The sequence below is a fragment of the Ciconia boyciana genome, chromosome 1 (assembly GCF_034638445.1).
Source record: "Ciconia boyciana chromosome 1, ASM3463844v1, whole genome shotgun sequence".
Classification (NCBI taxonomy): domain Eukaryota; kingdom Metazoa; phylum Chordata; class Aves; order Ciconiiformes; family Ciconiidae; genus Ciconia; species Ciconia boyciana.
Window position 1 is genome coordinate 212525169 of NC_132934.1, and position 23317 is coordinate 212548485.

A 23317-nucleotide genomic window follows, 5' to 3' on the forward strand; every position below is an offset into this window, starting at 1 on the left:
TACCTTATTGTTCAATAGGTTTATTTAGAATTGAAAGTTGATTTTATTTCATAGGTTGTGTCCTGGCAATTCAAATAAGACCCAATCACTCATATAACATTTTTATTTCAACTAAATGAAAGACAGTGAAGGGGTGTGAAGAGCTGGAAGAAAATACCAGCAGTACATTACCGTAGTTATTTCTGGAAATCCTTCTATAATCAATGATTTCTCAGCTTTTCCATTATTAACTGCTATTTTCATGAGCCTTAAAGTTTCCCGTAACTGCAAAACAAGTGCTTAAGATCACGGCAATTTTTTTAGCACAGTAATGAAGAGTAAGGATTGCCTTGTTCCTCTTAGCAATACTATTTAAACATTTTAATCGGGTTTTCAAATGAAATGGCCTACAAGAAGGCATAAGTATAATTTAGAACTTTCAATATTCTACACCCAATTCTACACTCATTATTCTTAGCCATTAGGAATTAGGAAATGAAATGACTGCTTAACTTGAAAATATCAGTGATGATTTTCTGTTGCAGCAATGGAAAAGAAGGCTGTTTCACATAGGAATGGTGAGACTATCATACCAAAGGCCCTAGTCCCTTGCAGTGACTTTTTAGGAAACAGGGCCAGTAAAGAATAGCCCTTCACTGCTCAGCTGCTGAAATCAGCAGGTTAGGGATCATGTAGATCAGAAACTAAATCCAAGTAAGTTGTGGTTAGTGGGCCTATTCACCATGAATTTGAGCACTTATCCTCATCCGTATTTGAACACTTTTATATTCTTAGGCTTCACAACACCCTGTGGCAATGAGTCCCACAAACTAATCCTGTGACATACCCAAAACCCTCTACCTTTTTGTACTGTAAGCCTGTTACTTGGTTGCACATTGATAACATATGGTAACATTTCAAAAACTTTTATTATTCTGTATTTTAAACTTACTTGGCAATGTATTGTAAACTCCCTGTATCTGAGTTGTAGGAAAGTGCTAGCAGGCACTGCCTGTTGCCTTCTCTATGTCACAGGTACTTTTGCTGATCTCTGTTCTATCTCTCTGACATCTTTTTTCTGTACTGGAATTATTGGTTATTTTGTTGCGCCTGGAAACCATGCTACACCCCTGCTCATCTCTGTCACCCTCTCCTGGGGCTTCTAGTTGCCTCCATGTAGTATTCAAGACTTGGATGCATCATAGATTCATACAGAAAAACATTATGTTTTGCACTCTTTTCCTTTCCTACCAGATCCTATTTCCATTCTTAATTACGTTTTTGACTGCTCCTGAGTATTGAGCTGACAGTGTCACAGAACTAACCACAATCACCCCAAGGTGTCTTTCTTAAGTGGTAATAGCTGCTTTAAGAGTCCGTGTCCATGATACATGTAGTATGTACTTAGGGTTATCTTTTTCCTCTGTGCACTATTAAATGCTACTTACCATTTCTGTGTGCATTATCACTGGCAATCCTGCTATCTCTTTTCAAAAATCTCGACACAAGCACTAAAGCAGATTCCAAAATCGGATTTTTTTTTAAAGTGTTAATAAGTAGCTTCCACTGACTGTATTAGAAATAGTTAAATCCTATTACTTGTGGATCTCTGACAGGCCTGCTTAAATATGTGTGGATTACTCAGGACGTAACGGATTGTCTGGTGACTTGACAATAACTGAATTTTTACTTCAACATAAATTATTCTCCAAGTTAAGATTTATTATTTAAAATAGATTTGGGGTAGCAAAGTGAAATCTTATGATAGGCAAACAATTATTATGCATTTGTAAAGTTTACCAATTAGTTTGATAAAATTTGTGTGTTAAATACATGAAATATAAAATAGTTGCTTTGTAATTTAGTAATTTCATGCTTCATTGAAGGGAATGAGCAATAACATAGAGCTAAGAAATACAACTGTGACTTTTTTTTCTAAAAAGCTGTTGACAGGTGTTCTACAAGTAAACATTTTTAGATGATAGCATATCTAAATACTGTACCATTGTATTTCATCAAGGGTTCAATTTAAGGTTATACCGACAAACTTAATTTTTTCTTTTCTTAACTAAACATGTAATGTGTAACTTGAATAGTGTTCTTTTAATATTTATTTCTAAATAATTCCTGAGGTTGATCAAAGACTAAACCAAGAAATAAATCCTATTATGGGACACCACATTGAATTCAACATGATCATCAGCAGGGTTGCCAGCTTAAGAGCTAGAGCATGTGAACTCTACCTCATGAGACATGGGGAGTAACCAGTAGCAGCAGCAGGCTGTCATCCTCCAGACAGACAGAAATACAGATGAACTATCGTGATAGACTGCCTGGTTAGATTGCATGCACATCATGCAAACTCCAGAAACCTGGGTTCCTCTCCATTTTTCTACAGAGAGATGGCCCTAGCCTGATCCTGCCAGCATCTTATCAACAACTTTCCTACCTGCTCTCTATCTCTATTTCTTGCCCCAGTCTTCTTACACAACTATTGATTATTCCAAACCTCATGTCTCACTGTCTGAGGGAGTTGCTGGTTCAGCAGCCCTGAAATTCATTGCCGCTCTTCTCCAGGCTATTTTTCTCCACTGCTTCTTCATGCCTCTTCACCCATTTCTCACTTAGTTCTTCCTTGTCCTAAATTCCCCTTCCAAATCCAAGTTTTCTTACCCAATAAATACCAGTCTTCCCTTCTTGTGATTTCCATTCTCACACAACCAGTGACAAGTTCTCCCTCATCTTCACATTCAATCTCACCATAATGCCTTGCCAAACACACTCCCCCTATTCCTCCAGTCTCTTCAATGTTAAAATCTGACAAGACTGGGCATTCAGAGCACAGAACAGGATCAGTCCTGATTATGTTTCTGTGTCAGAAAGGGCTGGAAGAAGTAAGCAGAGAGAAAAACTAGCTTTGGCCATATAATGCTGTGTTCAGTCATGCTGGCTTTCTTAAATAATCTAGTCAGTATTACAAAATTGTGAGAAGCTTTGATACGCCGCAGTGTGAGTACGGAATCTTAAAGAGTTCTACTGCAAAAAAATAGTAAATACATTTTGGAGGATAAATGAGCTGCAGTTTTTCCAAAGACTTATATTTGTTGGCATTTACATAGATTTTCACAAATGCAGTAGAAATACTATGTGGATTCAGTTTCATCAGCTCCCATACTTCAACACCCTGAAGCTATGTATGGAATAGTACGGTCTTTAAAATATAATATCATCACACTTTTTAACATAGAATAGAATAGAACATGAACTAAGCCATGTAATTCTCCCTCCATCCCTTAAATGACCAAGCTGCTATACTTAAAACTAAATGCAATTTAATTCGATAATAATAATGGTTAATTAAAATTACTTTAAAAATAATAGAAACATTTTACACTAAAATTTAAAGCAAAACAAACATGCAACCTTTGCTATCCTTAGATAAACAAATCCAGCCCCAGGCAAAAACTGAGCATGAAAATATTAACTTGAACAATTAATCTGCCAAAATTACAAGTGATTTAATAAGAAGAATAAATAAAAGGCATTATCAGTCTCCCCATATTACTACATATAGTTTATTCTCTTTAGGGCATAGATGACATGCTGAGTTTGGGTTAATGGTGAAAAGCATGGTGTAAAATTCACCATTTGAAAGTTTTACCTACAGTACTTGAAGATCTTCTTCGTCTGGGAAACATGAGTTTCAATTCTGTTCCCACACAAAAAATAACAGGGAATGTAGCTAACTCCTTTCAGCAAATTTTAAAACATGCAGAATATTTTGTCAATGGATGATCTAAGTCAACTCATTAGAGATTCCAAGGGAACAGTTTTCAGGACTCATTACTAAAAACTGCAGTTCTTTTTTCCTATTGTTGTGCTTCATATAACCATTTTCAGAAAACTGTTATTGATATTTTTCTAACACACAAACCATAATATCAGTTGTAATGGTTTAATACTGAAAAGTCATATCTGTGTATCAATACAAATGTAAAGGTGTTTCCATACAACATCCTCAATTCAACTAGCAACTAGCAAGTAAACAAGAAACAGTTGAGGAATGCTACTTTCAATACAGGGAAAAATCCCCTGAGACTTCAACTTAATGGTTCTCCTTTTTTTCCCTTCCAATCCCCAGCACCTCCTCCTCATCCAGAAAATGTTATTTTGCAAAGATGCATGTAAAAAAAATCAAACATGCTTTTCACAGCAAAACAGATAACTCAGACAGCTTTTTCATCCATGAATCTTTAATATCTAGCCAGAGTTAAATGTTAAAGTGAATTTTTTATCAGCTGAAGCACAGAAGTTTAATGTTACCATTTTCTGAAGTTAAAAAGGAAGTAAAAACTCAAGATGGTAGTTCTTTATTTTTATGCATCTTTTGCCGATGTTGTTCGTTAGAGACGAAATGAACATCTAAAAGCTACAGGATTTTTAGGCTATAATTTCAGTATTTTTGGAAATAAGAAGGCAGACATCTGCTAAAGAGTAAATTGTAACTTCTCTCTCAGCTGTATTAGTAATGAACATTCCACAAAAACACTAAAACAAAAAATCACTTCCTACTATCACAGAAAATTTTTTCTATGATTTTTTTCTTCCTACTATCATAGAAAATTTGGTTGGAATGCATCTCTGTAGGTCATCGCATCCAATCTTGTGCTTGAAGCAGGATTATTGCCAACACTAGACCAGATCAGCCATGATTTCATCTAGCCAAATGTTAAAAATCTCAAAGGGTGGATATTTCACAACCCTTCTAAGCAACCTGCTCCAGCACTGCTCCACCCACCTGGTGCCTTTATTCCTTCTCAAACTGAAATCAGAACATCCAAAGCCAATGCTTGTGGCCATTGGTCCTTCTCTACTGAGAAGAGCTTGGTTTCATCATCTTTGCTACTCAGTATTTATAGGGTGCTCTTAGATAGCCCCTTAATCTCTTTTTCACAACATTAAAGAAGCCCCAGTTCCCTCAACTTCCCTCTAACCTCCATGTGATTTAGGACTCTGAGAATCTGTTGGACCCTCTCCTGTTTTTCCACAACCCTCTTGAAGTCGAAGAACAGGAATTGGTTTCAGTTTTCTAGAAAATAACTTATCTCTTTTTGCTGGCCATGCTTCTCCTAATATAGCCTAGTATGCTGATTACCTGACTGGCAATGAAAGTGGACTCCTGGGTCCATGTTCAGCCTGGCATCCTCTGTAACCTCCAGGTAATTTTCAGTGAAGCTGCGATTCAGACGTTTGTTTCATGGCCCGTACAAGTGTGTGCAGCTGTTCCACCTGAGGTGCAGACTTCTTACTGAACTTTATGAGGTTTCTCCTGGCCAAGTCCTCGAGTATATCAAAATCCCTCTGGAATATAGCTCTGCCATTTGTCATGTCAACCACTCCCCCTTAATTTATTATCCTCTGCAAATTTGCTGAGGGTGCACTCTGTGTCATAATCTAGGTCATTGGTGAAGATATTCACTGACGCCCAAGGTATCCTGAGCTACTCTGCTCATCACTGACCACCTGACAGATGTCAAGTGATGATCATTACCCTTTGAGCTTACTGGTTCAGTTGGTTCCCAACCCAGTCTCTTCTTTTAGTCTACTCTTCCCCAGCTTTCAAACAAGAGTGCTGTGGGACTCTGTGTCAAAAGCCTTACCAAAGTCTGCCGTTGCATGCAAGCAAGCATAACCATGCTGGGAGAAGGTTAATGAGCAAGGTGACAGTATATAATCCCGGAGATACCCAAAAGGCTATCCAGAAGGTTTCCAAACCTTTACAAATCCTATCTTCTTTCCAGCTATGGATTACTTGTATGTGTTTATCCAACACTTCCTCATGTTTGGATGAGAGGCTGCTGGAGGAGTTTTAAAGGGTGCTTCCCATGTTACAGCTTCTCCTGCCCACAGAGGAGGTGTGAGAAATACCTTTGCAGCCACTCCCCAGGGCAACTAGTGGAGAAGAGGAATCACCATGTGCCCCACAGGAGATCCCTGACGCACATATGTGGGAGTTATGGCATGGGTCAGGTATACCTTTAGAGTCAGCCGTGTTTTCACACAGCAAAGAGGCATTCCTGCTCAAGGCAGCACATGTGCTGTGGCACTGATTGGTATAGGGTAGCCACTGCTCTCCCCTCATCCACGCAGCTAGTCCTTTCATCAGGAAAGGCAACCAGACTGGACAAGCACACTATTTGCTTTTGGTAAATCTATGCTGACTATTCCAATTACCTTCTGGTCCCTTAAATGCCTGGCAAAGACGATGTTGAGTACTTCAGCTTTTTCTATATTGTCTATCATTACACTGTCTTCCCCTCCAGTCATCAGTTTTTCCCTTCACCCAATTTTACCTTCATTTTTGAAAGTAGCACACCTGCAGAATCACTTTTTGTTTTCCTTTATGACCCTGGTAAGTCTTAGCTCAAATCAATCAGCTTTCTGATTTTGTCATTAAGCAGTCAAGCAATGCTTGTCTACATCTTGCATTTTAGGTCATCAGAAAGCTCTTTGCTCAGCCAAGAAGGCCTTCTGCTGAATCTGCCTCCTTCCTGCTCAACTGGATGGTTCATTCCTGAGTTCTCAGTAAGTTTTATTTAGAAATCATCCATCTTTCATGGACTCTATGTCTCTGTGGCAGCATCCCAAGAGATTTTGCTTAGCAATTCTCCAAGAAGGCTGAAGTCTGCTTTTCTGAAGTCTACAGTCATAACTTGCTGACTATCTTTCCAGACTTCCTTTGAATCATGAACTGAACCAACTCATGGTCACTCTGATCCCAGCTGTTATTTATCACCACCTTTGCCACTAGTTCTTCCCTTTTTGTAAGCAGCAGGTCAAGCAGAGAATTATTCCTGTTTCTCCCTTCTAGCAGTATTAGGAAATTGTCAGCAACGGAATCAAGGAATCTCCTGCATGGCCTGCACAACACTTTAATCTTACTAGAAACTAAAACAAATAAGGACTTACTTGCAGAACGGTGATGATTGTCTTGGCAGAGTTACTTGGCATATAGCTTTTATCCACTTTTGATCCCACATTCTACTAACCTGGAGTTGTGTTATTTTATTTAAATTTTAAAAGGTGACAATCTTTATAAAAAATACTGGAAGGCAAAGCTTCCATCCCGAGTTAATTTAAAATTAATCCATTAAAAAAAAAGTAAATTATGCCCATCACTAACAGCATTTGGACCAATAATATACACAACTTACAAAACCTCAGTAATTAAAAGACAACATCCAGCTTCATTAAAACTTGTGGCTGAAGATGATTTGTTACTTTTCTATCCTTTTTGCTCGGATTAAGTTATTTTTTCCCCATAGTTTTATTAAGTAAAAGTTGTACTGAATTTTTTTCAGAGGCAGATTCAATATCAGACTTAAAAATACAACTTTTGATCAACAGAAACACTTATTTTTGTTAGGCAAAATACAAATATTTACTTAAAAAACCTTAGAACTGGAATAAAAAAAAGGACAACAAAAAAGAAAAGCAAGGGAAAGTGGACAAATTGAGTTGAATGTTCAACCATTTAAGCTTTACTGATAGATTCATTATAGCAAGTAAGTTAAAAGAAAGCTTGTCATCAGCCTCACTCAAATCATGTGTACAAAGAATTATGAAATTGCAAAAGCCTCTTACAGTGGAGAAGTTACTGTTCCAAATATTTTTAGCTGTCACAAATGAAAATCTGCCAGAAGTGTTGCCATATTATGACTGCATGGGTAATAAATTTCCTTATGTGATCACCATGTAAATTAGCTCTGAAAACCTATTATAGTAAGAACTAAGTAGTTTTAATGGATAGCACTGCAGTAGTTGGCAATCATTTTAATTATAAAAAATGATGTGAGGAAACCTAATTATAAATGCTGCAATCAAGGAATCTATAGGTTTCACTAAAATTATCAATATGATAATTAACTTCCCAAAAGTCTTTCTAAACTGGTCAGCAACAAAGACTTCCCAAATATCTTCTTATTTTAATGTCAGGCTCATCAGCAAATCCTATGGCATTGCACAGAAAGAGTGCATTCACTATTCTCAGTTTATAGCTGTGAAAATCACTGTGAGAGCTAACTGTGGCATTTTCAATAGTCCCACTTGAATCAATAGGCAATAATTAGCTACATGGACATTAAAAAAAAAAAAAAAGCTCAGTATCATTCAAGGGTTAAATGGTTTGGTTTTGAAGGTCAGAGCTTCTTAGTCGTTGTAGTCAGAGGAGAAACTTGGTCTCTGGCTCTTCTTTGGTGTCTCTCAGATAGTGCTGTATGTTGTATGTCCAGTAAGGAAATGCAATGGCAAGAAGTGACATTTTTCTTATGACTACATTCATTTTATCTTTGTGCTTTTGTATCCTGGGTGTCAGGGTAGCATATAAGCTATTATCGCTAATATACTTAACTCCATAATAGCCTTCTCCTTTTCAATAGGTCGAAGTAAATACTTGTTTAGAACTAGGAGATTTTAATCTGATTTGCTCTGTTGCATTCAGTCTGCCCCTATTACTTGACACCTTTATTTCTGCCAGCGCCACACACCTTCCACAGAAGGTCATGCTTGTAGAGTCAGCCTCTCCTCTCAATAGTGCCACTGCCACAGAAGACTTTGGATATCAGCCCTTCATTAGACAACACACTAATCTGGAAATCCAGGTGGGAAGAAGAACACAAGAGAGGAGCATTTCACAGCATATACACGGCTTCTCTGGACATTCATTTTTTTCCCCAAATAATACAAAACGGATGTTGGTGTGAATACCTCAGTCAAGAACCAGACCGTGTCAGTATTTGGTTTTACTGTCAGGAGATAAACCAGCAAAATTAACTTGTTTAAAAAACAACTAAAAATATCAGGATAGGAATACATCTTTCTTCTTAAAAAGATCAAACAGACGTACTAATTAATTTCAATATATATCCTGCATAGTTCTTTGAACAAGAAGTATGCTTTCTACTGGATATCTACTGAACTAATGGGCTAGGAATGTCATTGCCTTCTCTTCTACCACTATTGTTTCTTTTTTTTTCCTTTTTTTTTTTTTTTTGGTAGAAGTAATTAGGAAGTTAAAATCAGCTACATGGAACACAAAGAAACACAGAACTACCTAAAGATATTCTTCATTACCTTACAGGTCTTCTAACTGTTTAAATGGTCTTTTAATTCTCAGGGCAGCTTTTCTCCTTTTTTAGGATTACTTCCTTCACTTGCTGTGACTTCTTGGTCTCCTTAACTATTATCTACTTTTAAGGTTGCATATTTTGCTGTTTTTAAACTTTGCCAACTGTTTAGCAGTAATAATGGTGCTGACATCTCATTACAGAAGGAGACAATTCAGCACTACAAGCTTATTGACAAAGCCTTCGTCATTGTAACCCAGATACTATACTGGTATTCTTCCTATACATATGCATTTTAGAAATTATGAGGTCAGTACTAGCCCAGGTAAAGCCTTGATGCACAATTTAATGAAATCAATGTTTTAACTATTAATTAAAAAAATGTAACTTCTTGGAACCCTTTGGAGAAAATTCATCCTAATTGAATGTCTCATAAGTTGAAGGAGAGCAGTGTCAGCTTTGCGTCCTCAATCAAAACAAAGGAGAAATTCTTTTAGCCAAGACAGGGAAGCAAGGTGTGGTTTCCATACATTTATGTCCTGATTAAACACTGTATTATGATTTAGTTACTCTGAATCTGTCTGATCCAACAAGTTAAGCAGCTTGAGATCGTAATCATATGGAACAAGAAAAATGAAATGCAAATTAGCAAGTTATGAAGCTGATGAATACATAAGTGGATGAGATTCTTTGGCTTGAGATACACAGTAGGTCAGGTTAGACGATCAGAACAGCCCCCTCCTAGCTTTAAACCCAATGAATTTATAAATACTGAAGCACAGAAGAAAAATATTTTCTCATTTTCTGTGGCACTAGACATTGTAATGAAGGCTCATTTTACAAACTTAACAACTGTTGTCTTCTAAGTGAATGGTAGTGCTCTTCAAACAAAAAGAGAAATACACACTGTCTCATCAGTGACATTCAGTGTTGATCTAACACAGGGCAAAAAAGAACCCTCCCAGCATTTTCGTATGTGTCTTTTCTACCTGGAAATCAACTACATAGATACAATTCTGTTACCATATTTCCATATAGTAGTCACAAAATCTTTTGGGATTATTAAAAACAAAAAGGATGAGAAGCAATTTCGAGGGTCATTTTACTGACAATCACATCAAAGAACCCCTTTTATAAAGGTATCAAGTGCCACTGCATAAACAGTTTCCTTTTAACCTCTATGCTCTCACAGAAAACTGTTTCATATTATGATTGCTCTAATGGTTAAGAAACTTTTTCCAGTTTCCCTCCTATGTTTATTCGCAGCCAGTTTATAATTTTTTTTTCTTTTCCCATAGTGTTTTCTCTCCATAACATTTATCTTTCAATGAGCGTACACAGAGCAATTACAGGCTACTTCAGCCTTGCTTTCACTAAACTAAACAAGCTGGACCTTTCAGAGCATACTGTCACGGACAGGTACAAATGCACATACAGTCCCTCCACCCATACATACAGTGAGCCAGATGAGTCACTGATCCTAGTTGTGTTAAGAAGCAGAAAATTTTGCTCAGTGCCAGCATTGTTCTAGTGCAGCCATGTTGTTTAGGAACTAGTGCAGGATTGCACCCAGACAACATGGACCTCAGGTCCGCATTCATTCGTGTGATCTTTCTCTTAGTTGTCTTCATACCTGTAACAGTTTCAATTCATCTTCCCTTGAACATGGGTGAAAAGAACTATATGCCGTATTCTATTTGAGGTGCACGGAATGCTTTACCTATGTCCTTTGCAATCGTCATGAAAGGTAACAAATAAAGAGAAGCATCTGACCTGGTGTAGTCATCCTCCACAAGCATGTGCTTTGGAATGGGCGAGTATCTTCCCGGTGAGATAGGGGCCAGGGATGCCTTGTATTCTAAAGTGCCATTGTTTCCAGAAGAGAGTATATGATTTTCCATTGGAGGAGAATAAGCTGATGGTAAGAATAAGCATTTCTAGTTAGCCACTTTCATGTTTGATTAGATGTCACAAGAGCACTATTTTTTAGTTAAGTACCAAGAACATGCTCATTGCTGTAAATAACATCAAAACAGACAATCCTTGCCTGAGAGAGCTTAAAATGTAACAAGAAGGAATGAACAGCTGGAGTTTCCCTGAAAGCTTAATAATAACAACAACAACAACAATAATAATAATAATAATAAATAATGGGTAATTTGCAGGGATTGACTCTTTAGAGGCGATCTGAATAAGAAAGGATAGTTTGGGAGACAGGAAACGTTCTTCAGTGAGGACTGGCTTGAAGAAGGAAATGTAAATAGGAGAGAATTAGATTAAAAGCACAGTCCTCTTTTTGGCTGCAATATACAGCAATGGGAGTAATATAGTAAGAGCTCAATGCAGGATAAGAGCAGGAATTTTATGTATGGCAAGAATTATGTACAGTGAAGATTTAAAGCTGTGATCTACTAAAGGTGCCAAAATTCCCAATATAATTGAAATTTCAGTACCAACATAGATGGTATTTAGATCACAGTAAATCTGTATATTTAAAATACAAAGTGGATACAAATCTCTTAACGTATTAATGATTAACAATGAAAATTACAGGACTATGCTGCCTGATTCTATATTGGGTCTGTGGGTTTTGTTGTTTGCTTGCTTTTTGCTATTCTGAAGTTACTAGGGATATTTATGGCTAGAGAGAAGTAATAATAGTTGTATTCAATCTCTAGTTAATGTAATTAGAAAATGCAATGATAAATAGGAAAAACAATGATACGTGCTTCTGCAATGAGCTATGATTAATTTTCTCATGAGAAGAAGACAGCTAAACTTTCTAGTATTAGTTTCAGTCTTTCTTTCAGATGCTGAGATACCAAATGTTTCAAAGCAAAATATCTCTACAGGGAAAGGCCATTACCCGTTCTGAAATACTCTGAACGCGTAGATATAATGAAAGGTTCCCTGAGGATAAATGAATCTGTATGCACCAACAGCCTGGGATGGGCTACTGCAAATCTTTTCAACCTTTAATCTCCCTCTGGAATTACTTCTGTCTTCTCATATGCTGCTGATCTATAATCTGACATAATAAAACACACTGTTTTAGAACTCCCAAATTATTATTTTGGAAAGTATTATAAAGCAGGAGATTGGATAGGGACATTTAACATTTTTACTTCTTGGGCTTTGCTAAGATCCAGACCAGACTGCTACTGAACAACGTGATTGCCATCTGTTGTAACATTTGCTAACTAAATAGGTATCCTCAGCACAGTTGAGTATACCACCTGATGTGCATGTTACAAAACCTTCCCTTCTATTTTTATGGAGCAGTCTGAATAAGGAGGATTATGGATATTTAGCTTTTCCCTCAACTTTGTCAGTCCACAGTAGCAACACTATGCAAAAGTGCAGAAAAATTTAAATCTCTATCATTCACTGGGAAAATCTGCCTGTCCCAGCCTTTGGTTGGCCTTAAGTGCCCCTAGGATTATTGGCAGGAGATCAACATGGGTATGGATCAGTTGCTGAAGCTCTTGTCAAAAATTAAACTGCCATCCAATTGTTAGATGGCGCAGCTGGTCCCTGTTGGTAGTTGAACCCAAGGTGGACGGTTTTTAATGAACAACTAGATGAAGAAAGGGAATTTCAGTAATGAACTGTTTAGACTAACAGGCACCAGTGGTATAGAGAGCTGCAACTGAAATAAGATTGCTGTGAATAAAAAAGGAATGGGAATGCCTGGGTATGGAGACCAGGAGGACTGGCAGGAGGGGTATAAGAATGGCATGTATTGACAGCACCTAGATTCATCAATAGGTCATCAATACTCAACATAACTGCATGTAACTTGTCAGGACAGCCTACACCCAAACTAAAACAACGACTCAAGCCATTAAGAGATGATGGCAGGAGATAAAGACTAGATTGGAGCCTAGGACACTCAGAGAAGGAGACAAAAGAGAAGTGAGCAAATCCTGAAGACGTGTAGGTGGGACAGATGGGAGAAAGAGAAGATCCTAATTACTGTCATCTCCTTAAGGGTACAAAAAGCACATCAGCAAGGAGGTTGTCAACATAAGAAGAAGGTATATGTGTACAATAGGGACTCCACAGCCACCCACTCTTGTACTTGGTCATCTCGAGGAGTCCTGGCGATGCACCTGGATGCACATCTTTCTACCTGAATGCTGGACATGAGCCTAGATGATTTTGAGTGCATGGAGATCATGGCCTGATTGAAATCAGTTTGTCTTAAAATAAAATAATCTTCCCTTCCTATGAGATCCTTCACTGAGCTTTACTATATTGTTTCAACAACTTTTCCTACAACAGAGTGTACATTAAATGCAAGGACAAATAAGGCCTTAGTCCTCAGGGAAAAAATAGCAGATGAACATATATAAAGTTAATGGAGAGACTGAGCATAAAGCAAAGTGGAACAATAATTTAGGGATTGGATATACACAGAAAATAGGTAAATTTTTGTAGGTAGAGCAGTGATTTTTGCATTCCAAGTAAATATTTTATCCAAATATGACATATATTTGCCTCAGGCTTTTCACAAAATTTGTATAAGATGGTTTGCTGCTTGTTCCGATTTTTCAGTGGACAGAGGACTCCAGTCTGCAAATCTAATCGTATTTCAAAATATATTTGTATATACTTATTACTGTAATTGTCACAATGGTTACAGTTCAGTCTGATGACCTGGACAATGGCTATTTAGAATCAGCTCAGCTGTACATCAGCTATATTGTTACTTTTGCTGCAAAAATACTTCAGCAGAGTTATATTATTTGTGATATTTTATGAGCGTAGCATACTTAAGTGGCAGTAAACATTTCATTTTTGTAGCCTTCCAAGCTGTTTCATAAACTTTAATGGGGTACTTTGGACAAGCTATGAAAAAATCACAATCATCTGACAAACTGGTATCTCCTACAAAATGAGTTGCACAAGTCACTTACAGTGAGTAATATCTGGTGGGCCATATGGGTCGGTCATGTAAATGGTGGTGGGCTTTCCAACTTTCAGATACACTACATCTGATGTGTTCTTCAGTATCGCTACTGCCTCTTCATGGGTAACTTCTTCTAAACTGTAATTATTTACCTTAAAGGAGAAATCAGACAGGTGAGTTGGAATGCAGATATAGACACAAAAAATGACACAGCCTTGCAGTTATCAAAATTTTGGGAAAAATATTGTAGACGAAGAGCACTGAAGATTACAAAAGCAGTATTACAGCAAGGTAGAAAATACAGTTTTCTTAGCACATGCATATTCAAAGACTGACGTAGCAGTATTGATAATATCACAGAATCATAATGGGTCGAGATGGCACTTGGTCTTGTCAGTAGGAAAGTCCTTTGTAATATTCTGCTACCAGTATCATCATTAACATAAAACTATATTTAATAATAATTTAATAACTTAACACCACATCATTTACAGAAATTGCCTATGTTATTTGACCTATCAAGATGAACTGTCCAAATTCACCTCTTAGCACACACAGCTGGGACCTCAGAAATACTTAACACCCCCAAATCTTTCCATCCCTGATATGATATTGACCATTGACATAGTAAGAAGTACAAAGTGGTATACAGAATAAGGGGCTGCCTATGAGGTGCAGGAAATGAAAAAGGGCAGTTCTGGATGGGGGAAAAGGGATTTTCAGTGTGAAAGTTTGTCATTTTTCTGGAAGCACAGGAAAGAGACATTGAAAAAGTAAGAGAATGTAGTACTAGTTCTGTGCTTTATGAAAAAAAAAACAAAACTAACAAAAGCAAGGATAAGAGTACAGGACTACAGATTAAATAGGGAAGGAAATAAGTGGCAATAAAACTTGCCTATTTATGCTTTACTCCCAGACAAAGAAAATCAAAAGAAAAGTGTCAGAAGTGGTTTATTGTAGAGGTGTATAAAATTTATTCACATATAAATCCACTATATCCACAGAATGTCAACAATAGGCTGTCCTCGTATAAACAGAATAGTGAATGGTCCCTGCCCCGAAAAACATACATCCTGAACAGAGAAATTATAGGATAGAGGAAAGAATTAAATAAGGTGTAGATACAGGTTTCAGACATGTGGTATAAGCCAATAGAAATCATAGAATCATAGAATATCTGGAGTTGGAAGGGACCCATAAGGATCATCAAGTCCAACTCCCTGCTCCTTGCAGGACTACCTAGAACTAAACCATATGACTAAGGGCGTTGTCCAGACGCTCCTTGAACTCTGACAGGCTTGGTGCCATGACCGCTTCCCTGGGGAGCCTGTTCCAGTGACCTACATTTCACGGTGAATGTTGCATATGAAACATTTTATTGTGATTTAAAGTGCCATCCTCTAACTTCTACAGTTACTGCAAGGATTCCTTGTAAAGATTATGCAAGATGAAAGAAAAAAGTAGCTCCTCAACTATAGTATAACATAGTAAAGTTGTAAATCACAGAAAAAAATACATACTTTCTAGGGAATTTACTATCAGGAAATTATCAGAGGCCTGGCTGCGACAATAAGCTACTGCCAAAGGGTTTGGTAACTAGAAAGAAATCCAGCTATTATGAATCACTAGAGGACTCTTCATACCCAGACGATTTCCTCAACACCAAGAGAGAATGATTGCTATTGGACAGTTTTGCTAAATGTAAGGATTCTGTTTAAACTTTGTTCCTTGTATAAATCTCAGCCTTGGTTTCAAGGTTAATTGAAAGAGGCAATGACAGGCATGTTATGACAATTTGACATGAAGAGCTATGATACAACCTAACACTCAGAAGAGAGTTGCTGACACTGTATGCTGCATTTTGACAGGTCTTCTATTTAAATAAAAATCTGATACCTATCTTCTATAAATTTATCTGGTTTTTTTTGTTGTGAACAGCAGTAACATACCTATGCACTTTTAATAAATAAATGCCTTTTAAATTACTAGGCTGATAGCAAGAAGTGACTGAAATTAAGCCTTTCTTGTTTATGTATTTCAAAACTGCCAAATACTGAAGATTCACACTTTTGGAAATATGACCGCACAGCTATCCTTTACCTTTTCTCCTTCCCACGCTGTCTGTACACTATCTATCTTGTGTTTCATCCTAACTGCAAGCTTTTTGCAGTAAAGAAAATCTCACATCATAACCTCCCACTATACTGCTGCTGTAAATAAATGTTCTTAGTCAAAAAAGACACAAAATTAAATATCATAGCACTGTCTGGATTTTGACTTTTCATCTTTTTAGGAGCATATAAAAACAATTAAGAAACAAATTGACTTGTTGCAATTTTTTTCCAAAGTTTTTTTCCTGGAAAACTAGCTGATAAAAATCATGGTTAGGACTGTTGTACTTCCATCACAACACACGTTGATGTCACAGTTGTGCAGTCAGAGGATAAACAGCCATTTTACTACAAGAATATAGTATGATACATATAAAACATATTTTCTATGACAGGTCCTACTTCTTATCTCTCTGACAATAACTTTATAGGACAGGTATTTTAACAACAAGTTGTACAAATCTTGAAGTTAAGATAAGAATTAAAGACCAAACAATTCTGAACTAAGAATTAATGTCTGAGCAGTTATGCATTATGTTTATCTTTATACACTTTAAGATCCTAGAGATCATTGCAAGGTTTATGTACAATGATTTTTTTTCTCATTTCTGGTATATATAAGCTTAAGTGTGCAGAATATTGTGGAAAACTGAAACATGTAGAGCTGGAACCTGGTAGAACTTGAAAGAAGGCAACGCATGAGTGAAATCAATATACAAAGGAGAGCTTCAGAGAAAAGACACTGGAAGAAAATTTGAGGAGAAGAAAGGACCCTTCAAAGTAAATAGAGTTCTGCTATAAAAAGTATTGCAGCAACATATACCAAAATTGTTATTCAAACTCATCCCAAATATATAGAAAATTAGAGGTTTCTCATCTCTAGAGAGAACACTCCTAGAAAGGAAGTTTGCTACTAACTAATTTTGTCCTGGACTGCTCAGTTCTCAGTAAACAAAGAAATAAAGACAGACTCAATGTAAATCAAGAGCAAATAAATAAATACATAAATAAATGCATTGATTCATTAAGACAAAGATTCTCAGTGGTGCCATAAGGTCTCTTTTAAATGGTAGATCTTTGAGAAGGAGATAAAACCACTTTTCGTAGTCATTGCCAACATCAATTTAGAATTACAGTATACAAAATATACTATGCATTTCCCAGTTTCCTTCAGAAGGTAGTCCTTGCTTTGGACCTGCAATTCCCATTAATACTAATATGTGCTTGTATCAGTATCTTTTCTACTTTTTGATCATAAAACAATGATTACAAATAAAGACATCTGTATGTATTCTGATACACAACAATGAAAACCTGAATATATAGAAGGATTATATTGTTCAGCTCCCTAGATATTCTTGCAAGATGACTGCAGTATGTAATTTTTCTATAAGGAAATCTCTGGATATCAGTCTTCAAAATGTCATGCCAGAGATGGTGATTATTAGGAAATATGATGTTGTAGTTGTTTTTTATGGTAAGATTTATTGAGAGAGGAGAATCTCTCAATCTCCAAGAGAGACTATTTCTTGAGCTTTTTCTTTTTTCCATAAAAGATGCCTATTTTAAAAGAATTTCAAGTACTAAATCTGATTTTTCAGTGGTTGTGACACAGTCAATGCATCATACCAAAGCTTCACTTCCTGCTGTCGAGATGACCTTAGCAGAGCATATAGTTTGAAAAAAAAGAGTTGAGTTAGAGGTAAAGAAGATGAAGAGTGGGAGATGTGCACAAAATAAGAAATCAAAGTGTATATTGCATACAACCCTCTGAGATGCTGAAACTTTCATGCAGAAGGGCTAACACCAGAGTTGCGTGGGTAGAATGGGTACTGCATGCCAACTCTCTGGCTCTAAGAAGAAACTTAGGTAGCAATGAATTATAGGGAAAAAAACTCTAAGGCAAATGCTAAAAAAAAAATTTATCTGAGTGGTCAGTTTGGTTACAAGAATTGGATGCTTGAGCCACAAAATGCTGCAACAGGAACCAAAGGAGAGGAGTCAGAAGGAAAACAGGCACGGAGCAAGTGGGGCTTTTCTAATGGGAAAAGTTCCATATACAGAAAATGCAGAAATGCAAACATGATCTGAAGTAAAAAAGAAACTAGGAAAGCTGTTTCTTTAAATAGAAAGTATGTGATACAAAGACATACTGATATTACAGGAAAAGCATAAGAGGAAGAAATAATATAGCAATAGAGAAGGAAATAAAAGATATAAGTCCAATCCAAGAAGCTATTTGAGTGATGGGGGAAATCAGTAAGAAATGTTGCCAAGGAGATATAGAAAGACTGGGGTGTTTTTTTTCCTAAATAGCATAATCAAGGCAATGAAGTATAAACCTAAGCAAGAATTATCTTATTTGGAAGTTTTCCTACATTCATGTTGGAAAACAAAGGCACCGAGAAGCAGCTAAAGTGAAAAGCTTAGAATCCCCAAAATGACTGTACAAGTGCTCTAAAGAATAACTTCATTCACAACAGCATAAGCTGATAACAGAAGAAGAGCTCTGGAGGAATAAGTCTGTCTTATTTAATTTTCTTTTTTTAAGGGGAATTCATTCCTTTCCTCTATTGATTTAGGGTAAGAGACATTTGATTCACTCAGTGAATGAGACAAAGAAGTGATCTTTACCTTGCCAGTGGTAATGTTTGCTTTTGTGTAATATTCTACTTTTCATTCAGAAAGTGGGTTTTCCTGAGTGAATCCTGAGTGAACATTTGCTGGTAAACACCTGTGCTGTGCCAGCTGTAATTCTAGAATGCTGATGTCCTATTTAAAACCTCACCATGATTTAAAAGGCTGAGAAAAGTGAAAGATTTTTCAATGCTGTAGAGCAATCATCTGTCCTAAGGATTTAAATCTGTTTGGATTAACTAACTACTTATAATCCCATGGACTCCTGAGTTAGTTGTGCAAGTGCAGGACTCTGAATAGAAAGAAACTGGCTATCTTCAGATGAGACAGTCTGTTAATCCTTCTGAAATTAGCTTGCTTAGATTATTAACAGTTATGGGCTAAGTGTCCTAAACCAGATCCTCTCTTTGCAGAGAAATGCAAGAGTTTGTGCTCCACAGACAAACATGAGACTGAGCAGTGGGCTTCAGGCTTCAAGCAGTGTAGTGGATACACAGTGCAAGTGGCACTACTATATTGGACCATCTTTTTTCAATCCCAGTTTACGCTGATTTTGGTGGAAATAAAAAAAAAAATTTCCAAGGCTAATGGAGTGGCATGAGGATGATACAACTGTGAAGGAACAACCAGATGAGAGTATCATTAGAAGGAATAAATTGGGAAGTTTATTGCTAGGGTACCATCCAAAGACTGATCCTAGCAAATCTACATTTGAATGCTAGCTAAAGCATGGCAAGGCCAGAGTCAATGGCAGTGTAAATCTGGCTCAGAGCCCAGCGCTGCATCAGAAGAGATGCAGCCACCGAACCCCCTGAGTTGGTTCAGTACTAGTTCGCTCTCCATCTCAGAATATATTTTTTCCAGTGTGTTTCCTTTGTGCTAGTCAGCCAGTACAACCTACAGATCAGGTACTATCCGTTCACATTGTTTTCTTCCTTTGAGTCTAACTGGGTAATGCCTGTACTCCACCAACTGGCATAGCAGCGTAACTCTGGATCTGTGGGTGCACCTACCTGAGTGAAGAATGTGTGCACTAGGAGCGATCCACAGCAAGAGAGGGTCTGGATGATATGACATCCATGCTACACACTTTTTAAGGGGGTTAGTTTGCATTACATCTAGTCTGCTGACTAAAATGCCTGTTCGCAGCTGCAATGCAATGCTAATTAGGAATGCTCCTGACCACATTTTCTGTTGCAGTTTCATTTTAAAAAAATCCAATTTGTTTTCTAAATGACCATCCTACAAGACAGCCAAAATCACTTTAAAAGAGCACTTCTGATCAGAACCAAATGTTAATCTAGATGCATCTTAAATGATATGCTCTGATTAGTTTAACACAAACATGATCCTGCATCCATATACAATCTGAAAGTAACAGACACTGGTAGGGGATCCTGTAAGGAACATATCAACAATTGTGCAATCACAACCTCATTGCAGGCCTATGAAACCACCAAACAATAACATGCTTTGTTCAGCACAGAACTGGGTAGAAAGCAAGCCTACATTTCTGAACAGGAAAGTGGATCCTGTTTCTTCCTTCTGTTTTCAGCAAGAAAACAGAACGAAATTATCTCTTGGTATGTGAGTAACATCACTTCTCCTATAAGCATAAATAACCCCACAAAAGTCTGATCTCTCTGACTACATGGGCCAAGAAGCAACAGGATATGGCCCAAACACGCGAGGGTATTTTGGTTTAGGAGACAAATTTTTGAAAAGCTAATACTTACGAAGATAAATATTAGCTTAAATTTTCTTTTAAAGCCTCATATTTTCAGAGTTTTCCCTGAAGAATACCTTTCTTCTAGCTATTAGTGTTGTTTTGTACTAGTAAAAACACACAGTTTTATACTGATTTCTCATTTATCCAGTCTGTAGATAAACTCTTCCAAAGTGAGAGGACGGTATCAGATAAAAGAAAGTAATTATTATCTGAGAGGTAGTAACTTAGACCATTTTTCAGCTCTTCCTGATCATCATTAACAATGATCTGGAAGAGGTGAGGAGTGCGCTCTCATCACATTTGCAGATGACACTTCACTGTGAGGGCGAGTCCATATACTCGAGGGCAGGGCTGCCATCCTGGATAGGCTGGAGGAAGGGGCTGACAAGAACTTTATGATGTTCAGCAGGGAGAAACAGTAAGTCCTGCCCCTGGCACAGGCTAACCCCCTTCAGTAGCACAGGCTGGGCACTGACAGCCTGGCAGCAGCTCTATGGAAAAGTGCTTGGGGCTCCCGGTGGACAGCAAGCTGGGCATGAGCCAGTTGTGTGTCCTGGCAGCAAAAAGGTCAACAGCATCCTGGGCTGTATGAGCAGGAGCAGAGCCAGGAGATCCAGGGAAGGATTATTCCCCAGTAGTTGCCACTCATTAGACTGTAGCTAGGTACTGTGTTCAGTTTTGGTCCCCGCACTATAGGAAAGATAACAAAATGGAGCAACTTGAGGGGAATGCTACTGGGATGGCTGGGGTTGGAGCACTGGCCTGGTGAAAAGAAGCTGGGGGAGCTGGGCTTTTTCAGCCTGGAGAAGGGGGGCCTCTGGGGACAACTAACAGCAGACCCCAGTGCTTACAGGAAGGTCATCAGGGCACAGCTAAGCTTTTCAGAGTGGCATGTGGTAACAGGATGAGAGACAGGGTCTCTCAACAAGAGACGGTCAAATAGGTTATAAGGAAAAGTATTTTCCTCATGAGGACAGTTGAGCAGTAAAACAGGTTTCCCAGAGAGGCTGTGCAAACTCCACCCCTGGGGATTTTTGAGATTCAATTGGATAAATTCCTGAGCAACCTGGTCTGGCCCTATAGCTGACCCTGAATTATCGTGTTAGCCTATGATGCTCTGTATGTGATTTCCCTTTGCTCCCTTCCAGCGCAAAGAGAAGCAACCTAACTGACACACACTGCAGTCGTATTCTCCCCGCAGGCATTACCACCAGCAGTAGTAGTCACTACCATAGGCATTACCACCAGAATACACTAAGGGAGTATTTTTCTCCTAGCTGTAAGCCTTCAGAGCAGAGCTTTGGTCCATTCCTTTCACATAGACCTAGGAAAACCAATGAGTTCAGTTTTTGACTTAAGCACTCTTATGCTGCCTCCAGTAATTTTCCTAATGGGCACCTCAGGATTATCCTACAATGGAGCATTTTCCTGTGCAATGCTCAGGATGATAAGCCTTGAGTCCAGGCTCAGTGCCACAGAAGCATAACTGCATAACATGCTCTTGTATAGATTTCACAATAATCACAATGCTCAGTATTTACATAATACATCTTCTGAATGCTTAACACACTATTAGCAATCTGCATTTAATAACAGTACGGTCATCAAGCTGCAAAATGTTCAGATGGCACCTAATTGTTTTACATTTCAATATTAGTTTTGATTTTGTAGCATCTCTTTTATTACATCTTAAATTTTAATGCATTTGATTTGCATGTTCTTTGGGATCTGAAAGCATTTCACACAAACTTAGAACACAGATAGGAAAATGAAACAAGTCCCCCAGCAGCTGCTGACAATTCCAGAAGGATGACAAATTCTGAGAAATTTTATGGAAAAATGATGGAAAAAACAAAGATCAAGAAAGGATGCACTACTGAGAAGAAAAAAAACAAAGGCAGTGTTCAAATATATAATCAATAAGGAATCAGTGAAGCAGAAGTAGGACCATATAGATGACAAGGGTAATATTGTGTTGATACACTGCCAAAAGAAAGTAATGAATTCTTTCACTCACTTTTCACAAAGGAACATGAAGTTAATGCCATGAACTGACAGATGCTTCACAAAGTAGAAGAGAAAAAATATTGAAGGTACAAAAGTTATAAAGAAATCAGGGTGTCTTGTTGGAGAGAACCAGAAAACACGGCTGTAATCTGCATGAATTTTAGAAATAGATTTTGATTTTGTAAATTTATCTCCAAAAATGTAATGGTTAAGGTATACAAAGAGTAAGTTGACTAGCATTTTCTTATGCAACAATGAAAAGTTTGGTCTGGAAGTACATAACTAGTGGAGAGCAATATTATGATTGGGGTTTTTTGCTCATTTTACATGCAGTGATAAAAGGAGATGATGGTAAGTAAAGAACTGGTCCAGACTGAAAGGAAAGCAGTATAAAGACATCAAACACACTGAGAATTACTTCTGCTCATTTTCAGAAGTCAGATTCAGAAGTATAAACGTGCCACAATGAAGAAACATCTATATCTGACTGCAGTGAATCACAGGTTCAAGACTGAGAAGAGACGCTCAACAGAAAAATCCTATAAAAATCTGGAAAGAATGAACTTATACATAGTGCAGTATAAAAAAATATTTTTCTATTCAAATTCATCCTGATTAAATTACACTGAACACAAGCAGAACACAAGCAACTGAACACAAGCAGATTTGCTACAAGGTGCAAAATAACAAAATAAGGTGCAAATTTGACAAAAACAAATATACATTTCTATAGAAAAATGAGCCAAAACTTCATTATACAAGTGACTTGAATTTTACTGTGCTGAGAACCTGCAAAGAAGAAATGCCAAAGAAATTG

The 23317-nt window shown here is 37.4% G+C and overlaps 1 protein-coding gene and 1 long non-coding RNA gene across 9 annotated transcripts in view; one reads left to right on the forward strand and one right to left on the reverse strand.

Annotated features, from left to right (window-relative positions):
• LOC140646609 (uncharacterized) overlaps positions 1-6541 on the forward strand; it is a 44583-nt gene extending 38042 nt beyond the window's left edge. The window contains exon 3 of the long non-coding RNA XR_012040504.1: positions 6474-6541. This is a non-coding gene — a long non-coding RNA (uncharacterized lncRNA). The remainder of the gene's footprint in view (positions 1-6473) is intronic.
• Positions 1-23317, reverse strand: part of DLG2 (discs large MAGUK scaffold protein 2) — a 1049275-nt gene that overhangs the window by 280693 nt on the left and 745265 nt on the right. For all 8 annotated transcript variants that reach the window (XM_072850809.1, XM_072850805.1, XM_072850803.1 and 5 more), the window contains 2 exons: positions 14024-14168; positions 10878-11019 (listed from right to left, as the gene is read on the reverse strand). In XM_072850809.1, the coding sequence (XP_072706910.1) occupies positions 10878-11019; positions 14024-14168 (287 nt within the window). The remainder of the gene's footprint in view (positions 1-10877; positions 11020-14023; positions 14169-23317) is intronic.